The sequence below is a fragment of the Atta colombica genome, unplaced genomic scaffold, assembly GCF_001594045.1.
Source record: "Atta colombica isolate Treedump-2 unplaced genomic scaffold, Acol1.0 scaffold38, whole genome shotgun sequence".
Taxonomy (NCBI): Eukaryota; Metazoa; Arthropoda; class Insecta; order Hymenoptera; family Formicidae; genus Atta; species Atta colombica.
This window is the reverse complement of record NW_017259490.1, coordinates 1,710,302-1,725,420: the sequence shown is the minus strand read 5'-3', so window position 1 is coordinate 1,725,420 and position 15,119 is coordinate 1,710,302. Positions and strand designations below refer to the sequence as shown.

The 15,119-nt window shown below is 39.8% G+C and overlaps 1 protein-coding gene across 2 annotated transcripts; it reads right to left on the bottom strand.

The window, feature by feature from the left end:
* Positions 1-148: 148 nt before the first annotated feature.
* On the bottom strand, positions 149-14,865 carry LOC108690890 (putative mediator of RNA polymerase II transcription subunit 12). 2 transcript variants are annotated; one of them, XM_018198419.1, is made up of 3 exons: positions 14,784-14,865; positions 1,012-2,230; positions 149-927 (listed from the first exon to the last, which is right to left on the bottom strand). In XM_018198419.1, the coding sequence occupies exons 1-3, from the start codon at positions 14,799-14,801 to the stop codon at positions 563-565; spliced, it is 1,602 nt and encodes a 533-aa protein (XP_018053908.1). In that variant the 5' UTR covers positions 14,802-14,865; the 3' UTR covers positions 149-562. The 2 variants fall into 2 exon arrangements, with proteins under 2 accessions (XP_018053908.1, XP_018053907.1); XM_018198418.1 differs by having other exon boundaries at positions 150-2,230.
* Positions 14,866-15,119: the final 254 nt, after the last annotated feature.

The following is a 15,119-nucleotide window of genomic DNA, read 5'->3' as shown; positions in this document are numbered from 1 at the left end:
TATATATACATAATTATATATAGGACTATCAAAGCATGAAAGCGCTATCAAGAACAAGGTAATTCAGAAAATCCCACATTACTGCAAAATAAGAATTACAGGAAGACCGCAAGATCCGTTTAAATAATAAACTTTGAATGTTTCTCAGAAAGTCCGCGTTTCCTGCAACGCGCGATTAAAATAAAAATCTACGGCCTTTATCGCGATTCTTTTTATCGCAATCATGTTCGTGCGCCTTTCTCGTGTCGCGCTGATTATATTAAATATATACCGCACACGCATTCTCCCGCGTGCAACGCATGCATCGAAGCGCTCGTATGTGCCATTCACTCGGCGATATATTTGATCCCAGCTTCGGCGCCACATGAGATATTATACTTTATATATAATGCATGTACTTATATTGTAATACCCTCTGTATACGCATGAGCCGACGTTATGATGTAATCAGCGCGAAATTCTCGGTTCGCGAGGGACACTCAAGGCAATATCAAATGATAAATATCGACAAGGGATTCGAGGATCCTAGAAAGATCTTTTAAGAATCGCGATTTATATTGCATCAGTAGTTATTAGCGCGGCTACCTCGAAGAAACTGATCGATCTGACCTACTGCAAGGGACGTAGGAGCAGCGGAGGCCTTCAAGGGCGCGACGTAATAGAACGCTTGGGGTTCTCTCTGCGAATCCAGCAGCTGGAGCCTGTGAGGTTGTTGCTGCTGTTGCTGTTGCTGCTGTTGACGACGTTGTTGTTGCGCGTAGAGCTGCTGGGATTGCTGCAACAGCTGGCTCTGCTGCTTCCTGTAGAGCACCTCCTGGGGCTGGGCTATGGTTGGGGTGGGCGCCGACTGGGCCTGCTTATAGACCGGACGCTGGGCCTGCTGGTACTGCTGCAGCTGCTGCAGACCGAGGAGGGACTGGGACTGGGCTACGAACGGTTGGAGTTTGTGACTGAGGCTAAAGTCACCCACGGTTTGGGGTAGTGTCTGATAAAGTTGGGTATTGTACTGACCGGTCGCGGGATCATACACGAGCTCCGATTGGTAGATGGGCTCAGCGGCTGCGGAGGCGGCGGTGACCGACGTCTGACCGGTCAACTTAACTCTCGAAGTAGGTTGGGGCGATGCTTGGGCGGTCTGGGACCTCGCAGGGGCTGCGGAAACGTGCGAGCCGACTGTGTTCACATAACGTTCAAGCTCGGCGGCAAAATCAAGATGGGGCGCATTAGCGGCGGTCGTAGTGCGCAATGGTGATATCGTGGGATGGGTCTGGGCGTAGAGCAGACTGTCGGGACGTTCCGTGCTACTAGGGGAGACATATTGCGCGGCTACTTGGGCGACATGGGGTCGGGGGGTTATTGCAACTGATTGGGCTCTGACTGAGGGATGACGGGTCACTGGTCGGCGAGTGGTGGTCTCGAGCGATTGATAAACGCTCGAAGTGACTGTAGGCTGGCTACGGAGGACGGGCGTTGCAGTAGTCTGATATTGGGCCGGAGTAGAAGCTAGCCTAAAAAGAGATGGATTGGAGGACGGCGAAGATTCATAAATGGCGGTGGAAGGCGTGACTTGCACTAAGGTCGAGGGTCTTCTAAAGGCTGATGGTCGCAGCTGCGGCTTCAGATCATCCTCGGTCAATTCTTGGCTAGCATCATCATCGAGCTGATACTCGGTCTGGAAAATCGTAGTGGGTGCACGAGTAGTAGGTTGATGATACGTGGGTCTCACTGAGACTGGTCGAGGTACTGGCCTGACCACGGGATAATTCGCCGGTCCAGAGAGCTCCTCTTCCTCCTTTTCAGGTTCCTCTTCTTCCTCTTCCTTTGGTGCGTTTGGATCGCAGGGATTGCCCGAGACATAAGTGAATTCTCTTTTATTGCCGTCTGGATCAATGTAGCCGTATTTGCCGCGCACGACGCAGTCGGTACCGCGAGTCTCCTCCTTGAAGGAACCGTCAGCCGCCTCGTAACCGAAGGTGAAGGATCCGTCGTCATTAACCTTATTATAATTCCTGATTGTCTGTACTGGTGGTGGTTTTGATCCATGCAGCGCATCCTTAGATCGTGGCGAAGGAAGCGCGCGAGTACGCGGCTGATAAACTGCCACAGTGTCGAATTCGTCCTCGGCGGCCTGATTGTCCTCTTCTTCGTAGTACACTTGAGGCCCTGTCACGCGAGGCCGGATCTGCATTCGCCGTGCTTCCGTTAGGACGAGCAGACACGCCGAGATTACCTGGCAATGAAGAAGAATTTACTATGGTAGACAACACACACGCTATTGCGAGAGTATTAGTGTGCGGGGATATGATCATTAACGTGTTGATACGACGTTACGCGTGTTGCGCACAGAAGAAAGTGGTCGGTGCTCTTGTCAGATCGAAATTTTTAGAAAAGGCGAAGTGAAAACAGGAAGTGAGATCATTTTCGATTTTTTTCGGAAATCGCAATCTGTAAATTTTTTAATTCTATTAAAATCTGAATAAATTAGATACGTAGGTAAAATATTTGTTTTCTAAAATTTTTCAAGGAAACAATATTTGTAATATGTGCACGATCAGTGTTTCTACTTTTTATCACTTTGAAATATTTTTATATTAAACATATAGAGAGAGAGTGAGATGATACAGTCGAATATTATACAATTTTAAATTAAATAAGATTCGCGTCTCACTTTCGAGATTCAAGTTTAGTTTTTTGTTCTTTAATATCCTTCATATAATATTAAGATTACCAAACTTGAATTCTGAAAATTGGTTTCAAATTTTATTTTGTTTGGAATTGTATATCGTATTCAGAATTATATCATTTTACACTACATTTAATCGATATAATACATTTAACCTGACTTTTTATAGAGAAATAATCTTATGAAGTAATGGGAAAGAATTTGAGAAATCTGACCTCGACATTTATGTGCTTCGAGAAACAACTGAAACTTAATAACACGTATCAGTGGCATTAAGTAGAAATATACAATGCATGTCAGACGCTGGCGATTTTTTACTTGCGGCGCATGGGGGAGATACGTGGTTTTATCGTGTCACGCGAGAAGCGTAATCGAAATTGTTGGAGCCATGTCGAGATGGAATGGATATGGGTCTTAGCCGACTAGTCTAGTTTCTATGCACAAAGCCAGATCCGCGTTACAGAGATACGCTTATAGTCAATAGGAAACAGAAGATGGAGCGAGGAGAGAGCGAGTTTCGCGGATCAGTGAGTATGCGCGTAAAATTCCTTATCGCTCACTCGAATGCGACCGAATGCTCGGCTTCGCGGCTGTTAAACGAGAGCACGAGTAGTATATGGCCGCTACGTCGTAAAAGGTTAGAGTTTGCTAGATTACATCTATATTTGCTCTGATTCCACGACTATGTCTGTTAAATTCCATTTATAACGTGAATTTTGTTGTCGCGAATGCTTCAAATTCCTTTATGAATTACTAATCGGTTATCAGATCTTATAAATTAAATCTGATCGACCAGATTATTAATGATCCAGATTTACAATGTACTCAATTGCTATTGCATTAATAATCAATGCTGTACTAGCAAAGATTACAAAAATACATACACTTAATGAAGTTGACGAAAAGAGAGATGTTAATATTTTGTAAATTAGTTAAAAGAGAGATACGTATTATATACAAGATTTTTGTAAGGAAGAATTTTTTCCTTGTATTTCTATTTCCAAGATTATTCTATTTCTAAGTAGCAAAGTCGTTCGTCATCATTTTAACAATATTAGAAAAATGGACAAATGTTCAATCAGCTTGTTATCTGGGTTGTGAGTCATTATTTAAACAGCCTTTCAATATTTCCCAGTTCGGAATTCATCATTCTACCGCTTATGGGAACGAAACGCTCACGCGTTTTTTTCCGCGAGGCTGACCGTGAGTCCTCTGACAAAATGTGATCTCGACTTCCGGTAAGGCGGTTCTCGGTGGGAACCGCCCCGGCGCACACGTGTTACGTAATTTCTACTACTCGGCTGACCCGAATACGGGCGAGGCAAGAGCGTAGTCGGCGTGCCTATCGTGAGAGAGAAAGAGATTCAGATTCAGAGCGTCGTAATGTAACTCGACGCGCATGTTTCGCTGTCGTTGTCGGCCGCGCCGCCATGCCAGCCGCTTCTGGATCTCCTTGAACCAAGTCGAGAGCAAAACGCGCGCGCGCACAAAAGACAGGCGGCGGTAACCACACCTAGTGACGACCCACAGGAAACGCCGTGTATCTCTTGCTGACTACAATAATATAAAAGATAGACACGCGAAGAAAAAAAAAGTCTATTATTCTTCGATTGCGTTGAGTCAATCGAAAGTGTCAGGAACGCAGGTTTAACGTTTTTATATAATGATGCGTGGAGAATTAATGAGCCTTTTACTTTCTCAGGCTTTTAGATTCGTATCTTCAATCGCTTCAATTAATGCTGTTAATAATGCGTACATAATCAGTATCTTGTCTTTTAATTTTTATCGTCGTCATAAAACGATCTTTGTTTTTACTATCAGCACCGTTTAGAGAATAATGAAGAGAATTTATGTTCGGACACGGATATACGAAGTAATCGTTAGATTCCGCATGATAATATTCGCTCCTTGAAATGGCTTCGCGCCAGTCGAGCGCCGATAAGATCGATTCACTCGACTTCGCGAAGACCAGGTGATTGGTAATATTCGACGATTGGCACACGATCCGTCCTTGGGATGGGAAGGCACGTTCTAGGACTTTCGAGCCGAACGATATGGCTGCAGTGTGCTCTCTTGGGTGTGCGCCGATTAATTTCCAAGTCGACCCCGTGATAAAATGTTGACGCCTTTCTTCAATGCCGACGACGACGACGACGACGTAGCGCGTTGCGTGCTGACGAAACAGCCGCCGGACTCAATTCGGCGTACACATGACAAATGGGACGATGTCGCAAACGTGGTCAAGAAGTATGCGAAAGTGGTCTCTCATAAGTCTGATTGCTCAGCCGAAGCTCGTAGTCGCGAAATTCAATTGCAAACATAAAGTTCGCGAGATTTGTAATGAGATGATTAGCTATTCAGAGGTACAGTTCTATATCCCACTTTCGTGTTTTCGTCACCTTCTACGAACCAATCGTTTAAATCGATGGAGCGAGGAGAGAGAGCAAAGAGAATAAATCGATACACGCAGAATTTTTACGAATAGCGCGAAATCCGTAACTATCCGTCGCCATCATTGACAAAACCAGACACTGTCGCTCTCGAAGCTTTTCGATTCTTCCGGGTTCTGAATTTTTAGACGCTCGCCCGATCATTAGAATCGAGGTAAACTGTTCGATTATCTAACCAACGATCGGAGGGAAACGAAATTGGCTGCGTACCCGCTTCTAAGCGCTCCCTGAAAATAGGAAAGGTCTTTGATCGGTGGTACAAACCGATTCGCGATTATCGGACCCGTGCGGAGAATTTCTGCGCGCAGCAGAGTTTCGACAAAATCGACGAGAAGACTTGCAACGTCGTCATTATCGTCGGCCACGGTATATGCGCTCGCAACTGTCCGAACCATTGAAAGAGTGTACAGGCTAATGACTCCTCCATCTGATTCGGGTTAGTGGAAAATCGTGACGCCGAGGTAGGGCTCTGTAATCAACGTTGTGGCATGCCAGTCACATACAGTGAGAGGCACGGACACATTCGGTCTGTGGCCCGATCCAGTTGGGCGCAATCGACTATGGCGCACCACGCCTTGACTATAAGTGAGCCTGTGAGCCCCCGCGCGCGAAACTGTTCGGAGAAAGGAAGAATCGTTGCGCCGCGCAAATCCGCGTTCGCCGCGCTCAATAAGCATACGTCCTTCTTCTCGCGCGTACACTCGTATCTTTAATTTCGATTATTTTTGCGCGGATAACGTTTTTACGGGCGGCGCTAAATTATCTCCTTTTTGTCTTGAAATATGAAACACTTAATTAAAATCAAATCAATCAAAATAACAAGAAAAAGAAGCAAGATGATTGTATGCAATATGACCTATTTGCTGATTGTAGATAATTACGTGGATAGTTAACCTTTAAACATCTTTTTATGACATATCTCTCTCTTTTCTAATGCTTTTCCCTCGCTTTTCTATTGCTTATAACTTTTTTGTACGTATATAGTTTGGTACCGTTATGCTTCTTAGTATTTGACATTTTAATTAAAAAAAACTTTTATATGTACATTTTTATGATCATTGTAAGCAATATGTACATTTTTATGAAAGTTATAAGCAATCGAATTGGGTTGAGTCATACGCCTATATTATTTCTATAACGCGCGAAGCATTTAGATAAGAGTTAAATCTTTACTGCACCCAAATAAATATTAAAAATATTGTTCATTTTTTCAATTGAGAGAATGGGCAGAACAAAGGTCTAATTACAAAATCTTAATTTAAAAATTAAAATAACTTATTACTTTTTTATTATACACAAATTTGTACAATATCAAATAAATTTGTGTAATGTCTTTAAGAAGTTATCTGTTACAATACTTCTCTATTATGATCAATATTATATAAAAAAGCTAAAAAGCTCTCCGAAAAAAGAATTTAAGTAGAATTGTGCCTTTATTCTGTCAGAATGTTTCCTATTTTGAATCTGAGTTTTCAGTTATTGAGGTCGGCAAAAGTCGCAATGCTTAGCTAGAGGATATTGGATACAATCACATGATTAATTATAAGTGTTGTTGTTGATAAAAATTAAAAAATATTATTTAAATAAAAAGTAGATTGATAAATCAAATAAAAGAAATAATTCATTTTCTTTCCGGCAAACAAATCGGTGCACAGTTTATGCGAACTGAAAAAATGTATTTGCAAATTTCCTTATGAATATTATTAAATATTAAGACTCATTTTAATCGAAATAATAGGATTTTTTCTCTTAATTAATTTAAAAATACTGTGTTTAAAAATACACAGCTAAACTTGAGTAAGATGGACATCTTTAAAAATATACTTTAATTTTTGTTATCTTAATAGTGTTACATTAGTTACCTATATCTATTCCGCCACGGGAAAGATACCAATATAACATTAAAGATAACAAAAATTAAAGTATGTCTTTTTGTATTGTAAAGAGTCATATTATCCAAGTTTATCTCAAAGAAATTTTTCATCTGATTAGTCCCATGATTTTTATAAAAGACATAATCTTCACTGTATTATGTAACAACAAAATAATTACTTGCCGCCAAGATTCACAATCGCTCAATTTTACGCCGAGTACAATTTGATGGCGGGAGACGATTAATAAGCAATATCCACTTTACTCGACGAGCCGTGGGTTTTTAGAAGAACCTCGCGTGGGATCAATCATGTAAGCAGGAGAGCCAATTACCGATCTACGATTAGTGGTGATCTCGTAACGCGCGCTGTTTGTACGCCGTTTTACGTAAAAAATCTGAGGAAGTCTTGAAAGCGAGAGTGCTTGTGGGAAATATTACTATATATAATACTTGTAATAGTGGTCCCGGTTGTTGTGCAGCAGATAGATAAACGTAACGGTAAGAGCGCGCACGCGGCATCAAGGAACAGGATAACAAGTTCCTTTCACGGTGAAGGTGACGCGTTTAGTTTCGAAAGAAAAAAAAAAAAAATAAGACTTGCGCGACGACCGGTTGCGATTCTCAACAGCCACGTTATCGATTTTATGACACATATACATATACACATAGACACGTACGCACCCTTCTGCACATATATCCTTATACGTTAATATATGTAGATCGGTCGCTGACAACCGATCTGGTGAACGTTTCTCTCATGTTTCACGCTAGGAAGTAGTTAGAATAAATCGCCCGCAACTTTCCACATTCAGATTTCCGGAAGTGGTGCAATGGAAGCTGCGTCGCGATCGTGAATTCGTTTTTGATGAACTCAGCGTTTATTATCGGTAATTAGTAAAACGACTGACGAGCGTATCGGATCCGCTTTATCTCAAGCCTGACATGATTAATTGCACCAGGAAGGATACTTTCGGAACACTATTTACACAGACATCAATTCTGTTCCCGAATGAAGATGGTGACGTAACGAATATATTATACAAACTGCCATGAGAACGTCTATGAATCTTTGTTTTATTTATCAGTATGTGATAAATAGTATGCGGAAAATAACAGTTCCGAGAGTAAAATGTTGTTTCCGGCACTTGTAACTTATAAAAAATGGAAACGCAAATGCTTATTCAGATAAGTAAGTTAATTCGAAGGAGAAACGCGATACCCGTAATATTCTAATTGTAATGTGATTAAAGCATTGATGCAATTTTAGTCTGAGGTTGCTTATACAACTGATGCTCAAGAAGGAATATTATGATTAAGATAAGAAATGAATCCGCCAACAGCGTATAATCACAAAGTGTATGGAAATCCCACTTAACCTTGCAGATTGAATTTCTTCTCACATAGGAAATCATCGAAGCGTTACCGGTTCAGACTCATCATAGGAATAATTGATAAAAAACAATCATGAATAAAATAATCATATAAAATCCGCTGTGTCACGAGAATCAGATAATGCTGAATAGCAACACTGGCAAAGATAGGCGGATGATGAAAGCAACCCAAATAATCCATTGCCTCTGTAATTATATTGTGATATAATCCCAATCCAGAATTGAAATCACGGAAAGAGATGGGTGGAGAGTAACATCTCAAGGTCTTGAGTTTGTTAGGAGATTCGTAGCGTACACATCGCTGGGAGTTACGAGAAATTGCATCGCGTCAAAAAAAATGAAAGAAATGTTTGCGACGGTAGAAAGTTACGAGATTGCTCAGACATCTCTCAAAGAATGGCGAGAGATATGTTAATCCGCCACTGTTGAAACGCTGACATTTAAATAAGACTTATTTTTTCCATTACTTTCGACACCTGTCTTCAGATTTCTTCTCGCGCAGCAGCGACGCGTGTGTAGATGCCAATGATAACAGGCGTGCAACAATGAGCGTTACGGGCAACCGTGTAGCGCCCACGTTTATCAACAAGCGAAAGTCATATGTAAGACGTCTCGATTACGTCGAACGCGGCCCCGACGAGGACGCCATAAGGATGTAGATCGGCCACGTAAAGAATCAACCTGACAGCTTTCATTATCTAGCTCTATTATTTTCCCGCGCCGTCTTTCTAAAGCGACGCGGGAAGATGACTTTCTCGATTAGAGGGCATTTTCGCGCGCGCGAATTTTCGATCGACGCTAGAGAAGATGCCTCGAAACGTCTCAGCTTTCGTTCTCTCGGCGTTTCGATACCCACCGGAAGTGAGAACGAACGAGCGAAAGAATGAACGAGTTTATAGCTGATTTGCGCCCCGACTATAAACGAACGCGCCCGCGACTGTTCTCACGTAAGGTCGAAACAAATATTTGAAAGTGCGACGTGGCGTACATGCGCGAGCTTGGCGTTAACAAAGGCAGTGCTCGGAAAGAGGCTCGAGTATACTTGCGGGTGGTTTCGCGCGCGGCGAGAGCGAACGTGATTCATTTCGTATGGGCATCGGGCGCATACATTGGTATGGCGCACGGAGTGCCCTTGTCTTCTGAAAACTGCGCTGACCACACCGGTGATCCATTTGCGTAGCATTCGCTCTCACTTTCTTCCGTCCGGCCAACGAAACCAAGCCGAGTTTTGTATTTACGACTAGCCAGCCTTAAAGACTAGCGCACTCGCTAGTCTCTAACTTTCGTTTTTCTTTATCATTAGAATGTCATTCGGCTGCATACTTTTTCAGATTGCGGGAAAGTTGAAAGCAAATTAATAAGCGCGCAATTTGGTGCGCATCAATATCCCATCGTATTTTCATTTCATGACACAAATTCTAGCATCAATTTGTAATTGATTTTCGTTAATAAACAAATTGTTGAAACGTTGATTCTGGAATTATATAAAGAGGGATTTTTAAGAGATTTTTGTGAATCGAAATCTTAATTACTGAATAAATTAATTTTTCCTTATTCTTTAATTAATTCCTGCTGGATTCTATTAAAATATTCTATTTTTTTTATCTTTGTGATAATATAAGTAATATTTTAATAGAGTAATTGATTTCAATATAAATATTTTAATAATTTAATTGAAATTAATTAAATAAAATAATTAAAGGAATTAATTAATGTCACAAGCATATTTGATATGCTTATTTTTTGTTACAGCAATGACATGGCTCAAACATTACCATTTTGGAATTACTTATAGTAAAAAAAAGGAACACAAAAAAAGAAGGAAGGTATTTTAAAATCATAAAAGAACATTCCTGTACAATCAGTTATTATACCAAAATTACATTTTAAAATTAATATCATAAAATTTTAATAAAATTTCAAGACATTCAAACTCATTTTCTAAAAAAAATCTTAGTTTTTTTGTCATTGTTGTAATAAATAAGTGATGTCGAATATGGAAAGTTGCGAGAAAAAGGACACCCACTCGAATTTCCTCTCGAATGCGGAAGATTAACGTCGAATTAATCTCATTACCGTAATTGAGGGTTTCATCTCTAGGTATATCGCAAGACGCCATCGCGAATCCAGCTTCGTCGCTACGCGGGATGTGTGCGCAACGATCTACCCGATATTTCTAAACCACCCCGCCTACCTTATGCGGCAAACTTAATGCATTTGCCCGCCTGTGCATCCACAATACCGGGCATAATTATAACACTGAACGGCGCAGTTTCGAAAGGAGCGTTCCAAGTCACTCGAAAGATCGGCATGCCCTTAATTTATGGATTTACCAGCCTCTCATGTGTTGCGATATATTTCTTGCTCTCACATTTTCTTCTGAACCGGCTGCCTAATGAGACTACGAGACTGCCGCCACGCCGTGGCTAAGCGATAAAAACGGGAAAATCCGCTTCGGAATGCTAATTAGCTGAGCAGTTACAGCATTGAAATCTCACATTTTAGAAAATTTCTTTTTTTAAAGCGCATTAAATCGCACTAAAGCACTAAAGTAAAGCCTGTGAATAATTGAACGTTATAGAAATAGGGAACAGATTTCAATTTATTAGAAACCGTGTATACTAGAATACAGATAGATTGAAATCTGTTATTCCCTGTTCGTATTACTTGTACCTTTCAATTATGTCTCAGGCTGTATTCCGTGTTTGTAACAACAAAAAATGAATTTACTGAGATTGCATCCGATTTTTCATCGAAAGTGCGCGTTCATAAATTGACGTGTTCGATGAGCCGATATAATTGAGCATGCGGTAATCGATTTCCTGTTGCGCAATGGCAGTAAAAAGGAGGCCATAAACCGTGATGTGCTCTCTGTAACAATGGCTTAGTATCGACCGCATGTCAATATCTTTGAGACGCGTAACGAAGGAAGGACCCGCGGCGAATGAGAGAATGAAGTCTCCGCATCCCGAGGATCATTTATCGCCGAAGAATCGCTGCTGAAAGCGGGCGAGAGATTTGCTCCTATTATATATATTAGCCTCGCTTTCGCAATTCGGCGTTACCGAGGTTTCTCCTTCGTCGTCATCGTATCTCTGACGGCTCCGGCAAATCGGGTTTCTCGACGATCGCCGTCGAAAATGATCATGTCAGTCGCGATAAGTCATTTTTTTTCATTTGTTTTTCTTTATTGCAAGTGACACTTGTATTTTGTATATCGCCATCGTTCGTGCTTGAACGATTTCAATCGAGCGAAGAAAAAGTGTCGCTTGATTTGGCGTTCGATCTTTGTGACAGACCAGCTGCGTCATTGGAAACTGATGTTTCCATCGCGGTTTCTCGCGATTGCCAGTATCGAAAACTGGGAGAAGTGCTGTTGATTCAGCTGACGAAAAGAAAAATGCTGTTGTGCATACACGCGCTTTCTGCTTTTGGTATCAATGACGTACTGCCACCGGAGGAATCTTGATTAGCCTATGTCGACGATGAAAATATCGTGCAACGTATCGCTGCGAAAAGTTTCGCGAAAACAGACGTCCCATATTTGTGTAATCGGTGAAAGTGCCAATAATCGGACTACCCCAGGCAGTTCTCCAGGTCGCAGATTGTGCCAATCGCGCTGTGATTTCTTACTATCGGACTCGAGGCATTTCGTACATACACGCATCCGGAATTATTCCGCTTCCACTTCAGCAATCTGCGATGTGCGTGCGAGATCATCTGCGTTTCATGCGATTAAGGACCATAGCGCACAAAAAACTTGAGTAATAAAACCTAAGTAGTAAGTAAATTGGCCAATTACAGTAGAGACCGTAAGGCTATAACGTAAATAGTAGCAAATCCAACATCTTGATTTTCTTACTGTTTATGTTTTACTGCTTAAGATTTTTGTGTGCTAGAGTTTTAACTCTGCTTTTCTTCTTTCGTCTTCTTATTTCTTCAAAAATTTTAATGTCATTCCTCAAGATTCTTCATGGATTTTCTTCCATTTCTCATGTATCAAATTGTATTAAATTGTATTTCATTAAGAGAGTTTCAGAGTTTAAGAAAAGCAGTATTGCTGATGTTCCTTTTCGAAGGATCGTTTGTTTGTACTTTTGTATTTCTAGACATATTGATCTGTATTTTTCTTTTTGTCTGTACCTAAATAAAACCCTATTATTAAACTCTTGTTTAGTAATGAACCCGTCTGAGAGATCGAGCTATGAAAAGTGAGAGATAATAAGGAAACAATCATGATATAGAAACGCTCGTGAATTATTAATAAGTGTTTAATTGTCGCCTTATGCCAAGCCGCGAGAAAAGGAATCGGAGAAATCGACATTAATATCCGTATACAGGATCCTTGTGTATTTCTTCGCACGATTTGCGAGTTATACTTGTGCTGCAAGTGCACGGGTGAAATCGGCAATTATTAAATATTCCCACAACAGCTTGCCAGGTCTGTTGTTTATGAGTGTAAGAACACACGTGGTAATTGATTATTATGCGCTTTTGAATAAGTGCATGAATGTAATTATTTAGTTTCAAGACAAATTTAGTTTCAATAATGCTGACTCAAGTTATTGGTCATGCGAAAACTTTACAGATAAAAGAAGAAACATTGTGTCTATCGATCTTAAGCGACACGGGTCAAGAAAGGTGAACCATGGACCAGCAGCATATAACAATGCCGACAGCTATAACCAGAATATGAATAGAACTTTCACTATTAATCAATAAGGCACGTAATGAGCATATTTGAAAAGTGCAAGTCGACGCAAAAAATATCAGGCTAACGAAATCGGCCGTAATCAACGTAATCATATTTGTAAGGTAGCTTTTAAAAATTTCACCTGGATGCATCTACGTCATCATTTTTATCTTTATTGATCATCGAATTTCAATAAACAAAAATAAAATGATACTACACTCAAAAAAATGATCTTGCAGTTATAATGAAAATTATCTAAGTATGAAAAATAGCTAAAATAGATCAATTTCTAGCAATTACTACGATATTGGATATCTATTGCATCTAATCATATAAATGACAGAGAATTTACATTTGTGTTATAAATTCTGTCTGCATGATACATAATTTTCTATCGGATACAAAAAAAGCTGTAATTCTAGCTGGAGCAACAAAATATTTTTTTGCATGATATATACATTCAGATAATGTTTTTGAACGCAGACCCGTGGATTTCGAGACGCGAGTTTACTTCCCATTCAACAAAAGATTACATTGCCCAACCATCCGGGTGTGGGTTCATTAAGGTAACGGATGTCAACAACTTCTTGCGGAATACAATTAATTCACAACTGTTCGCGGGAAAACTGTTGCAATTTTAGAGTTCAACAGCTTCTTCGGGTCTGACAGGTCTTTCGCACGAATGAATGATAAAAAGAGGATTTTTCTAGCGAAAATTCTCGTGGCCATGCATGGAACACCAAGTGGGCGAACACAATTCACTTTCCGTTGTTAATCATGTGCCGTCTATATGAATTATAAATGTTTTCACACGCGCGCACGTAAATTGCAATAATGAACTGCATAGATCTTATCGAGATTCTGATTTTCCTGCGTTAATGACAGTTAATTTGATATAGGTCACATAACAATAATCAGTTTTTAAACACCACGATTAATATTTTTAATATTTAATATTTTAATTAATATTTTAGTGTAAAACATATAAATGTTTCTTATATAATTTAAATGTTCACGATACAACGATAAAATAATGAATATATAAAAAAAATATTTATACTAATTTTAAACAATCTTATTGTCAATGATACAAATATAATTATCAATAGTAATTAGTACTTATAAGTCAATTTTGTGACAAAAAAATTTAAATAATAAATCTACTCAATACATCTATATAATATAATGTAAAATAATGTATAATATAAAAAAGATCTAAGCAATTTCAAGAATGTAAAAAAATTAATTATATTGCCATATTGTAGTTTCTATTGTTGCATGTAACATATCTCTCTCCATAGAATACATTAAATAAAGTTTAAAAAAGAACAGAAAAATCTTTTATATATCTTTTTTTGATTTATGTACTTATTAGTTTCGAAAACTTTTTTGCAATATGTACCGCTGTAATATCGATGCATTAATATATACACGAAATATTTGAAACGTTATTATTTTCGTCAAACATTATTAAATTTTCCTTTATATCAATTTTTCACAAATATAGTGCATTACGCGCGTTATATGAAATGCGGATATTAGAAAGAAATAAACATCAGAATTATAACACGTTAAAATTTCCGAAAGGTGTTTCCGAAAGGTGAACATAAGAAATCGATTAACCGCGGAAAGAGAACACGGTCGATGGAAATCACGCGCTTACAACAAAATAACCGAATAATTTGACACATACCAGTAATATAATCCTCATGGTGCACGCGTTGCTGACAAGGAGAGGAGGTACTACTACTTGTTGGGGAACGATCCTCCGAGAGTTTCACTGAGAGAGTGCAGCCGTATAGTACCGTGCTCGGTCCTTTATAACCTACACGAAGGCTTTTGCCTATAGTGGGGGCCCGGTCGTCGTCGGATAACAGCTACGTCCTCTTTGACACCGCGACACTCGCGAATTAGGTTCTGTGTCTAGGGAGGACCGATGACATGGCCATTGCCAAACAAGCACGCGCTCCACTGCGATTGCAAAATCTTTTGTAATTGCGTGCACATTGAAAATGTGCTAAATGTGCGT